The sequence below is a fragment of the Marmota marmota genome, unplaced genomic scaffold (assembly GCF_001458135.2).
Source record: "Marmota marmota marmota unplaced genomic scaffold, marMar, whole genome shotgun sequence".
NCBI classification, from domain to species: domain Eukaryota; kingdom Metazoa; phylum Chordata; class Mammalia; order Rodentia; family Sciuridae; genus Marmota; species Marmota marmota.
Window position 1 is genome coordinate 8212281 of NW_026000249.1, and position 12723 is coordinate 8225003.

The 12723-nt window shown below is 39.8% G+C and overlaps 1 protein-coding gene across 3 annotated transcripts in view; it reads left to right on the forward strand.

Moving 5' to 3' along the window:
• Positions 1-12716, forward strand: part of Cdkl5 (cyclin dependent kinase like 5) — a 172011-nt gene extending 159295 nt beyond the window's left edge. For 2 of the 3 annotated variants that reach the window (XM_048796481.1, XM_048796482.1), the window contains 4 exons: positions 3978-4077; positions 7974-8096; positions 9260-9379; positions 12319-12716. In XM_048796481.1, the coding sequence (XP_048652438.1) occupies positions 3978-4077; positions 7974-8096; positions 9260-9379; positions 12319-12705 (730 nt within the window). In that variant the 3' untranslated portion in view covers positions 12706-12716. The remainder of the gene's footprint in view (positions 1-3977; positions 4078-7973; positions 8097-9259; positions 9380-12318) is intronic. The other variant, XM_015488064.2, reaches the window with a different exon arrangement.
• The last annotated feature ends 7 nt before the right edge of the window (positions 12717-12723 follow it).

Below are 12723 nucleotides of genomic sequence, written 5' to 3' on the forward strand. Positions count from 1 at the left end.
CCGTCAGTTTCCTTATCTGTAAAATAGGGCTAAGCAGAGGCACTTCCCAGGCCAAGGATATAGTTCAGTGGAAAAACATAGTGCTCAGCATGCACAAGGCCCTGGGTTCGATTTCCCAGCACTGCAGGGTTAAAAAAAAAAAAAAATAGCAATTCCCTCATAGAGTTCATGTGATAATTAAATGAGGTAACTCATAAAAATTACCCAGAACAGTGTCTGTCACCTTACGGGCTCATTAATGTTAGTGGCTGCAGTTATTATGCTTAGTATCATATAGCTTCACTCTGACTTGTTGTTTCCCCTCCACCTAACTTTGCCAATAAACTTTCATGCATTCTGCCTCTTTGTTGCTGTTTTGTGCTCCCTGGGGTGTAGAGATTTACTGTGCATTAACCCTAGAGCACAGGTACCAGTGTTCTGAGATATCCTGGCTCAGAACAAGAAAAAGAGAGTCCATGCAGCCAGGTTCATCATCTTTACTAATAGGATGACACCTCCACCCTTGCTTGGAGCCTGTTTGTCTATTATGCCTAATTCTAGCAGTTGGCGCTGAGGTTGTCAGGGCAAGAAACAGTCCCAGGTAACAATGCAATGTGCAGAAGAAACAGCATCACGAACAGTAGGTGTAGAAAAAAGCAGGTGTTTCTGTCTTAGGTCCCCAGTGAGAAAATTATGCACATCATAGATATCCACTTAGAGTGTATGTTATAAAATAGATAATATTTACTCTGTTTAAAAAGACAAATTGGGGCTGGGGCTGTAGCTCAGTGGCAGAGCACTTGCCTAGCATGGGTGAGGCACTGGGTTCCATCCTCAGCACCACATACAACAATAAATAAAATGAAGGCATGCTGTCCATCTACAACTATAAAAAAAATTTTAAAAAGACAAATTGTATAAATGTTTAGAAAGACTGCCATCAAAATTGGGTTAAATGACACTTGAAATAGTAAATTAATTTGAAATCCCACTATTTAAGTGAAGAATTGCTGTAACTTACTTACATAATCCCAGACTCTCTTTTTTCATATAAAGTTATAGATATATTGTATCCATTATAGCTTGTCACCTAGCTTTTACTCCTATGGAATCGTTCACTATAGCTCTCTCCTCTCACACATTAGCTGACCACCCTAGTCACACTGCCAGGGGAGGGGAGGAGGCAGGGAAAGAATCACAGAGTAATGCCTCTCACCTCTTCAACTCGCCTTCCATGCTGCTTCCTGAAGGATTACTAAAGCCTCTATGGCTGACCCTGCTGCCTCATCTCCATCCCATCCTCTTTCCCTGTGAGTCTGGGAGCAGCTTTAATGAGGTCAGGCTCCTTTTTGATTTATCTCTATGTCTCTGACACCTAACACAGGGCCTAGCACATAAAAAGTACTTAGTAAATGTTGGCTGATTTTGATTAAGTAGGTTTTGGTTTTCATTCCTCCCTTTGGAATTTCCTCTTTCTCCTCGACTGATTATGGAAATTACTGTTGTGTTAGATGACATTGGAGTCACATGACTGTAAAGGAAGTCGCCTGTTTACTATTTGCCCCCCCTTCCCCCCACATATGCACTGTTCTTTTGGGAGCTGCTGCCCCCAATAATGTGCCAGGTGCCTGGAGGGGTGATCTTTCTCAAAGCGTCCATCCTGAGATTAATGCTGCTCTTCTTTGCCTTATTTAGCATGAAACTGCTGTCTGTACTGGGTAGAATCACAGGGACCACAGAGCACAGATGAAGAAAATGGCCAGCCACACTCTTGCGTGTTTGACTCACTCCCATCTGTCCATGTTCGAGGCTTCTTTTTCCATCCTTAGTACACCATATAGCTTTTCAAGTGCCTATATTCTGGGCCTCTGCTCTCTGTATCTCTCTCTCTCTCTTTCTCTCTCTCCATATAGATCTCTCTCTCTCTCTCTCTCTCTCTCTCTCTCTCTCTCTCTCTCTCTCTCTGGCTTTTCTCTTTTCTGTTGCTCTGTGAATTATCTAGGTATGTATGTTTTGTGTAATTTCCACCTGGATCTGTTTTTTCTCACTGTCTTCAGTCTGTCTTTTGTGATGCAAACATACGCATGTTTCGATCCTAGCTTTCATCTGGTTCAGGGGTAATTTATTACCTTTTTTCTTTTGGCCTCTGTGATTTTTCACAGCCTAGATCTGAGCCCCACCACCCACTCAGCTTCAGCTCAAAACTGTTTTCCTCATCATTCCTTCTATCCCTTCTGGACTGTTTACCCAGCACCCTTTGAAGAGACCTTACAGAGAGGGTCTTTGATCCATCTTCCCTCAACTCAACTCTGCAACACCTAACTTCAGACTCTGAGCTGTTTCCTCCCCACTCCTTCTCCTCTTTCATTACCCTCCCAGCTTCAACTCTCCCTTTCATCTTATTCTCCTTTTCATCCTGGACAGACTCTCCTCTTTCCAGGAAAAACCCTTCTCTTCCTAGAACTGGTGTCTCATCCTTCCTTTCCTCTCCTGCCAGAGTTAATATTCTTAGAGTAATGTCTTCCCCTTCTGAAATTGCATTCATGTTGAGATTGTTTTCCTTTATAGTACTACACTGCATCTAAAGAATCTTTAACTTTCTACCACCCCATTTCCCCATTCTTGCTCATTTCATCATGTCTGAACTTTTTTTTTTTTTGGCGGGGGGGGGGGTACCTAGGGATAGATTCCAGGGGCACTCTACCACTGAACCACATCCCCGGCCTTGTTTATTTTGAGACAGGATCATGCTGAGCTGCTGAGGCTGGCCTCAAACTTGCAATCCTCCTGCCTTAGCCTCCCAAGTTGCTAGGATTGCAGGCATGCGCCACTGCACCTGGCTATGCCTGAAGTTTTCTGGCTGTAGTTGCGGGTTGAAGTGTCATGATTTGTTGAAAAACAAAACTTTTATTTCACAACTTGGAACTCTCAGTGATGTTTAAAATTGCAAGTCCCAGTAAGTTTCTGGAACACTTGGACCTACCATACCAGTTTTTACTTCTTGGCCATTCCCATTAAGTTTTAGACTAAATGCTTAAGAAGAAATGGTCACTGTGCCACTAAGCAGTCACTTTTACTCTCAATTTTAGAGAATAGCTTATAAAAGAAATCCAATCATTTGAGAAAAAGGCTCTGCACAGTCATATAGTTATTGAAATTAAAAGTAGGGTCCATGGAATGTGAGTTCTTCAAGAGTAACACTAGTCAAGTTGCTTTTTAAAGAGTATAAGTTAAATTAATATAAGTCCTCTTTCAACATACAAGTATAGGCATCTTTTTGAGGCCACGGCATTATTTCCTATCTTTTAAATATCTTCTATTTTTATTAAAATACCTGGTGTTATCCATGGCATTAAGCTTAATGTCAGTGTTTTCAGTTAGAAGCTTTTTCTTTCCATGAGCACTTTGTATTAAAGCATTCATCCTATCTCTGTTTTTAAGTATTTTTTATTTAGTTTTAATAAATGGATAAAATGTTTAATAGAGAGGAATTTTCCAGTGTCAGGCCATTTTTTTTATTTGCAATGTTTCTGTAGCAGCATTGATTTTTTTAATGTTCACTATCTTGGCAAGCTGCTAATAATAAACTCGTTGAACTGTTTTTTAAAAGGTAAATAGAAAAATGAAGGTATTAAAAATGTTTCTGCTCTTTTCTTGGAGGGTTACAGAAAAGGCATCCTCTAAGCTGTGCACTTTTCAGAATCTCTAATTCTAAGGCTTTCAGCAGCATGAAAATGGTCCAGCAGCACAGTTACAGATCATTTGTAATAGTGCCCAAATTGCTAGTGTGAGTGAGCCTGTGCTGAAAAATACCCATTAACTATGGTTGATTAGATTCAGTTCCTCCTGTGCTTTTTTTGAGGACCTTTACCTGTGTGCTTGATTCTTCGTGGCTGTTTGCACCTGGTGTCGTGCATTTTTAGTCTTCATTATGCTGGTCACACAGTGGCAAGAGATTGATTGAAAGATCAATATGATAAAAATGTCTTCTCATTTAGGAAAAGTCCCGAAAATATTAGTCATTCTGATCAACTCAAGGAAAAGGAGAAGCAAGGCTTTTTCAGGTCAATGAAAAAGAAAAAGAAGAAATCTCAAACAGTAAGTAGATAGCCAATTTCTATGTATAATGGCATGGGTTTCTGCATTAATCTGTGGATATATTACACTCTGTACATGGCAATCAAAGTTAATTTTTTGCTGAGACTTGACATGCATACACTGTAGATGTCTCTTTTTGAAATTCTATACAACTGTCCTCTCACAAAGTCTTTTCTAGATTCAGCAGATCTTTAAGAATAGAAGAAATTTAATTTGGATGAAAGAGAACACTTTAAGCCTCTCTCAATAAACTTCTTATCCGTATAGATTTATATTCCTGTAAAAACTATGGAGATGAAAAATTTGTTTCTCTCTGGGGGCATAAAGATATGTGAAAACTTAGAAAACAGTTTTGATTTACATTTAAATCTTGAAATTCATAAATAACCATCATTCCTTATCCTCCTGGCTGATTGTAGAATTCCCATGTTGACAAGTATGTTTCTGTGCTGTATAGTCACAAAGAGATGATCACATCAGATGTTTCAGAGCTTGCTTTAGTAGGTAAACATGTTTCCCCTGTAGTATCACTGTGAGTTGGGCTGCACTTTAGCTCCTGGGAGCTCTCAGCCTGAACAAAAGGCTGGTACTAAGTACATCACTTCACTGAGCCACCCAAGTGAGAATTCTATTGGCTAGAGACTTGAGAAAATGTGGGGGAGCCAGGCCTCCAGGACAGCAACGGGTGGTTCTTTGCCCATCTGAGGCCTGCTTCCCCCTTAGCTTCATGAAACCTTCAAAATTAGATGAGGTTGAGTTAGCCATTTTAAGTGATTTTGATTCCAGCTGTACTTCATGCATGATATGCTCTCATTTATTTGAAGAAGAAAATTGCCTAATCCAAATGGCCTGTTCATTGATTTCATCTGTAAGATTAATAGATTAGACTCAGTGTTTTTGAGGCCCTTTTCATTATGAAAATTCTAGAATTGTGACTCAATGGTAAGTAAAGATGAGATAGGTGATAGTAGCGAGTATATAACCTAGAATCAGGATTTTTGTTTCATAAATGTTCTAGAAATGTTAACAAGGACCTTTCTTAGATTAGCTTTCTAGACCATTCTTTCACTTGCTTGCTTATAAAATTTATGTATTTCATGATAGAATAAATATGACCTCATTAGAGAAAAATGTGTAAAATGTTTGTGGAAGAAAAGGGGGTGGGGGTGTTTTGGGGGTGGTTTTTTGGGGGGAGCTATAGGGATTGAACTCAGGGGCTGGCATTTGACCACTGAGCCACATCCCCAGCCCTATTTTGTATTTTATTTAGAGACAGGATCTTGCTGAGTTGCTTAGCACCTCACATTTGAGGTTAGCTTTGAACTTGCAATCTTCCTGCCTCATCCTCCCGAGCTGTTGGGATTATAGGCTTGCACCACCATGCCCAGATTAAGTTTGTTTTAAATAATAGTAATAATTATAGTATAATTTTATATTCTGCCTTTTTACAATATATTTATCTGTGTCTATATACACACAATATTGTATGCTACTTCACAAAACTTTATTATCTTCAATTTAATGCCTGCATAATATTCCTGAAATGTTCATTTCAGTTTAAAAAAAAAAATTAAACCTACCCTTATCTCTAACTGAAGCTCACCTAAAATGAAAAGTCAAATCAAAATGCCATAGTTGGGCACAGTAATCACAGTGACTTCAGGAGGCTAAGATAAAGGGATCATAAGTTCCAGGCCAGCCTTGACAACTTAGTGAGACCTTGTCTCAAAATAAGAATATAAAAAGGGCTGGGGATGGCTGGGGATATAGTTCAGTTGGTAGAGTGCTTGCCTTGCATGCCCAAGGGCCTGGTTTCAAACCTCAGCACCACAAAGAAAAATAAAAAGGACTGGGGATGTAACTCAGTAGTATAGTGCCCCTCGTTATATTCCCCAGTACTATTTAGAAAAAGAAAAAGAAAAAAATGCCACTCAATCAGATATTACTTACATTTGTTGCTGAGAGTAGATGAACAAATAGACCTATGTTAGCCTAGGGATGCTTAAAATATTTAAAGTGCTAAAAAAATGAATACAACATTTACCATTGTCTACAGAACATATTCATCATGATCATTGAAACTTAGCTACCTCTTCCTGACCACTATGAGTTTTATTTTAAGGTTTTTGTTCTTAACCACAGATCTGCAGCCATTTTAAGTGATTAAATGACAGAAAATAGTAAGAATCAAGGAATTGAAACTGTTTTTGTATTTAGAGTTAGGTTTTAATGTCCGTCTGCCTTAGACTGACATTAAACCTAAAGCCCCTGACTCAGTGAGGCCAAGTAGAGTATATACATATTGACTGACTTTATTATTCAGGATACAGTTACTTAGATATTTAAATAGTATAGGGTAAATAGGAAAATTAATATTTTCTAACATCTCTTTGACTTACTTTTTATTAGATATTTAAATTAACTGCAAAATATCTTTCCTCATGCCATCATGCCTTACACCTTCCAAAGCAAAAGTTTTTAAAATACCACCGTATTTTTTTAACTAAAGAAAAACTATTTAAGGCCTTTTTTGAATGAGCAAATGTACTTAAAGTTCATTTGTTTTCACTTTCTAGAATTGAACAAAAGGAAACTAAAACAAACTTTGAAATATTTAGGCATTATAACTTTTGCATAGGCTTCAAAGAAATTCTGATGTCCAGTGCACATAGAGAGGTGTGAAATTTTAAAAGTTGGTGGATCTTAAATCTAGCTGAACCCTTTTGTTTCATTAGCACAGGAACTGAGCCCAGGCAGGTTGTGACCTGCCCAACACATAGTCAGTTGGGACAACGAAAACCAGGTACTTGTGAATCCCAGTGCCAGGCTTAGTCCTGCTGGGCCCATTGCTGTGAAAGGCCCTGGGGGGAGGAGGGAGCTCTCTTCTGACCTCTTTAGCAATGGGTCTTAAACTGTGCCCTGGGTTCTTGTCATTAGATTAGGAAATTAGAGCATGGGGTATTTTTCCCGAATGTCCTCATACATAAACCCATAAAAGATGGTCTGTGAATACCTTTATTACTTTCTAGTTCTCCGACAATTGAGATATCCAAAAGAGAGAAAAGGGGTGCCAAAAATTAATTCTGTATTGTAAAGGTGCATGCTTTGACTCAAGCAAATCTGGAAGCTGCCTTGGGAAATCTGGCTTCAGTTACATATCCAGAGAGTTACATAAGCCCTCAGAGCATATGGTGACTTTGCCAACTTGGTAATTGTATTCTACTTAGTATCTCAACTTGCAATGATGCTTCAATTTAAAGATTGAACTTTCTGTTTCTTCACTTGAAAAGCCAATTTTCTAAATTGTGCCAAATATTTTCCACTGGGTAAATATTTCTAACAGTGTACAAGAAGGCTGCTTGGTCAGTGTTAGCATCCCAGAACAGTGGTAGTCCTCTTCCAAGTGATGTATTCTGGCTCAAGAGTTGACCAAATTTATAAAGGATTTACAGTATCTCTTTTCCCATTAATAGGCAAATTATATTGTTATTTTTTAGTTGCTAAATTTCTCTCTAGCAATTAGGAAAAGATTGAAGTTCATCAGTAGCTCATTAAACAATTCTTTATAATAATTTTATTTTGATAATAAATAAATTCTTAAATGTTTCATAAGCTTAATCTGAACAGATGTGTATAGGTTTCCAGGCATTCCTACCATAGGTATTGATCATGACCACATATTATAGGCTTAGAAGAAGTTCATGCTTGCCTTGAACTTACCTTATTGACCTCTTCATACCCATGTGAAAAATGAAACAGAATCATTCTAGATGCTCAGCACAGAGATTCTTTCAGTGACTGTTAATATTTAACAAATTGAAGGCTGCCAAGGGTTATTAGTTTCAATAAAAGCACCTTTTTTTTTGCAATTAGTTTATTTGTATCTTATATTGCAGACAGATTCCACCAACGGGGAGAATCCAAGCATCAAGAAATCCCTCTTTCCTCTTTTTAATTCAAAGAATCATTTAAAGCATAGTTCTTCTTTGAAAAAGCTTCCTGTAGTCACTCCACCCATGGTACCCATTTTTATGTATGGTAGCCCTGAAAACTGCTCCAGTAAACTTGTTTTACTGATGACAAAAGCATGTCTTATTTTCGTGGGGTCATATTCTCTTTGTGCTAGTTAAGTACCTGAGCCAGTTCCATAAATTCACCGGGATATAAAATCTTTGTCATTCTGGATTTTTTGGAATCAGTTAAGGATGTTGACACATGACATCTATTAAACAAACCAGTGAAAGGCTAGTTTGGGTTGTCTGATTAGCCAGTTATTGGCAGACAACATTTATGAAGTCCCTTATTTCCTGTAAAGAATTTGATTAACATTTACACTTAACAAATGTCTTTGCATTTGGCTCACAAAGTTTGTTAACATTTGGTTGGCAGTTTGTTTCTTTGAAACTAAGTTTGAGTTGACCAAATTAAGTGAGCTAGCAGGCTCCATGAAAAAAATAGCTTCTACTAGTTGGTGACTTGTTCTTTCCTTGCCTGGCTCTAGCTTTTGCTGGTCACTTAATTTAAAGCCACAATTTTGCTCGGCATGTGTCATAACTCTCCTTTGTTCACCAAAACTGGTGAATAGACTAATTGCATTCACTTGGAATTTGTGGTACAAATTTCCAGCATTTTTCCAGTATATAATACTAGATCCAAATTTACTGGGTAACGTTGGGACTATGATTCAAACTGTACTTTCCCACTTCACTATCCTTGAAGACCTACTAGACTTCTTTGGCACCACCAACTGTAGTGTTTGGATCATTTTCCCAGCAGGGAAATTTTTTTTGTTGTTTTATTGAACTGGTTCATAACCTAACTGCAATATGGAATGAGGATACGACATCAATTCCTGGTACAGCCCAATTTAACTGCTCTCTCTTACAGCGACTAAAACTAACAGCATGGGAATGCTTTAAGGGTTGAGGTTTCAACAAAGCTGCATGACATCTGCCAATTTTTCCTAATGCAGGGAAAATTATTAAGAGGGCAGCAGAATTTAACTAGCATCACTTGCATTATGAATATTGGGAGAGTTTTGGTTTCTTTCTTTCTCCCCCCCCTTTGAGTTTTGGTTTGGTTCAATTTGCTTTCTGGTTTTGTTCTCCTCTTGGGTGTGGCTGTATATCTTAAATAGATTTATTGGTGTGCTTGTTGAAACCTTGTCCACCTTTCACTCTAGGTGCCCAATTCTGACGGCCCCGACCTTCTGACATTACAGAAAGCCATTCACTCTGCCAGCACTTCAAGCAGCAGACCAAAGGAGTGGCGTCCTGAGAAGTTCTCAGATCTACAGATCCAAGTGAGTGGAACCTACGCTACTCCTAGACTCTCTGACTCTGCAGCAAGTCCTAGGGAGGAAGGCAGGGGAGAGAAAAGTTAGTTTCTCGGTGTTACGGCAACACTGAGGGCCTCCTTCAAATAGACCCTCACTAATAGCCAGGTATATCTTGGGAGTCTGGATGAATCATACTTCAATGACTCACGTCCTCATGGGGGAAAAGTGAGTCTCTAAGCCTTCACCTAGCTGGGGAGGGGACAGAGAGGTTAAGGGAATGAAAAAGATACAGTCCTATCCTCCAAATACTCTACAGCCCAGGAGAGAGATTCATAAAGATTGTGGTGAAAAGTGAGGTCAGCTATAAAATGTTGAGAGAATGAATGGAGATGGTGGGAAGATTAAAATTTCCTTAAAAGTAGTAGAATACAAATTGGGTCTTTTTTTTAATATTTTTTTTAGTTGTCAATGAACCTTTATTTTATTAGTATGCAGTGCTGAGAATTGAACCCAGTGCCTCACACATGCTAGGCAAGAGCTGTACTGCTGAACTATGACCCCAGCCCCCAAATTGGTTCAGATACAGATACAGATATGATTATCTTTCATGAAAGAACATTTCATTTCCTGAAACCTGTGCTATCTCAGATGAAAAAAAACCAGGCAAACAATTGCATTAGGAACTACAAATTGGACAGTATTATATAGGCACATTTATCTACTGTAGTGGGGCAATAAGCAGAAATTGAGTCAGTAAATTTTTTAAGTAGTGGAGGTTTATCTCCTTTAAACAGCTTGTCAATTAGAGAAGTTTCAATATTGTAACTTTTCAGTATCCCACAATAAGCATAGTTACATAATTTGTTGATTTCTTTAATCAAATCACAGGTTTCTGTGATTTGGAGGTGGGGCCTTTACTCATTACAGGTTTTCTATTTCTTCTCTTTAACTGTAAGCTGTTACTTAGAGCTGGGGATAGGAGTTCCCCAAATGGCTATCCTCTTTATCCAACCATTTATATTTTCTGCTTCTGATGTCATATGGGCTGGGGGCAGTGGGGGAATAGAGAACCAGATATTCAAGTATATTGGAACACAGGCTCCAAGTGAGGGCCCAATGCTTAGAAACTCCATGGTGAAACTGTTTCCTTTGCCAAGAAGCTTTTTTCAAGTAACTTTTCATCTCCAGCTGATTCTGGATTATTGTAATTGCTCAATAGTTACATGTGATTAGGGCTATAAAAAATCCCCAGGAGTCTCATTGTGTTACCATAATAATTTAATAAAAAATGAAAAAACAAAAACACCTTTGAGCACTTACAGTGCGCAAGGTACTATGCCACCTCCTGTGGGGACCCATGGCTTTCTTAGAAAGATCTTGGAATAGTGTTGGAGGATACTTCCCCTGGAGCAGTTAGTTCCTCCTTGAGTTGATTCTCAAGCCTTTTACCTTGGCTTTCTTTCTTTTAACATTTTTTAGTTGCAGATGTACATAATAGCTTTATTTTATTTATGTGTTTATTTATTTTTTATTCTGGTACTGGGATTTAACCCAGGGGTGCTTTACCACTGAGCTCCATCCCCAGCCCTTTTTATTTTTTATTTTGAGACAGGGTCTCACTAAGTTGCTAAGGACCTCATTAAGTTGAGGCTGGCTTTGAACTTGAACTTTGATTCTCCCTGCCTCAGCCTCCTGAGCTGCTGGGATTACAGGCCTGCACCACCATGCCTGGCTATTTTATTTATTTATTTTTATGCAGTTCTGAGAATCAAACCCAGTGCCTCACACGTGCTAGGCAAGTGCTCTGCTACTGAGCTACAACCCCAGCCCGTAACTTGGCTTTCAACATCGTGTTCCTTCAAACCCTGTGGTGTTCCTGGAGATTTTCAACATCCTATTCAAACTTGGCTAGTCCTAAATGTATGTCGCTTGTACTGTGACACTCAGAGTAAAGGTAAAGATATTAGCAGGCAGAGCTGCCCCAAGGCTAGGATTGTAGTCTGAGTGATAAGAGTCCAGCAATAGTGATTGGCTGTGCATGTCTAAGGGCTTTCCATGCCTCTTCTGATAGTGGCCTTCACATGCCCCATGATAGAGGTGGAGAATAGGGGAGTCAGCTGCCTTTGACCATTGAGGAGCCTGAGGCTCTGGAGTTACCTGAGAGTATTTGGCTAGCCTGAGGCAGAACATGTCCAGGACCCTGCCTTCTGCCTTGATGCCACTCTTCCTCCACAGTGCAGCCCCTTATGGGCCTTCAGCCATGGACAGTCAGGTAGAGCTGCTGTGAGTCCATGTTAGGAGTTGACGGCCTTCTGTGAATGAAAAATTAGGTTCTGTAGGGGTTTTGCTTTTGTGCTTTGCATTGTTTATGCCCAGATCTTACACCCCCACCCCCCCACCATACATTCACATAAAAGTAACTATAGCAGGGCACATTTAGACTTTACAATATCAAAGAAAAGGGGAAATCAGATAGATGAGAACAAAAAGGGCTATACAATGTTTTAGCTCAGTGCATTGCTGCCGAACTAAAGCATTGCATTCTTCCAGCTTCTCTTGCAGCTAGATAAGGTTGTGTGCCTGAGTTCTAGCCAGTGAAATATTAGGTGGAAGCATTATGTGGAACTTTTGGGAAGTCTTCTCAAAAAGGAGAAAAACATCCCTTCTTATATTTCTTCTTCTTATGGTTGAAGCATGAAACTCCATAGTAAGACAGGATGCAGCCAGATTGAAGGAGCCTGGGCCTCTGAGCAGCACCCTAGTTGTCTTCTAGATTTTCACATGAAAGGACAGTGACTATAGTCTTCTTTGAAGAAACTCAGAAGGCAGCTAGAGCTGGGCTAGCCCTTCCAGCTTGCCCTCCCTGGCTTCTTTTAGTCTTGTCCGCTCTGAGCTCCATTTTCTCCCAGCGCCTTGGTCTACTCAGAATTTAATACTATATACGTTCCCATCCTTTCTTTCAGAGCCAGCCGTTAAAATCACTGCGCAAGCTGTTACATCTCTCTTCAGCCTCAAATCATCCGGCTTCCTCAGATCCCCGCTTCCAGCCCTTAGCAGCTCAACAAACCAAAAATTCCTTCTCAGAAATTCGGATTCACCCCCTGAGCCAGGCCTCTGGTGGGAGCACCAACATCCGGCAGGAGCCCACACCAAAGGGCAGGCCAGCCCTCCAGCTGCCAGGTCAGATGGATCCTGGTTGGCACGTGTCCTCTGTGACCAGGAGTGCCACAGAGGGGCCTTCCTATTCTGAACAGCTGGGTGCCAAGAGTGGGCCAAACGGGCACCCATATAACAGAACAAATCGCTCACGAATGCCAAATCTGAACGATTTAAAAGAGACGGCCTTGTAATTTGTGCTGGGGTGGGGG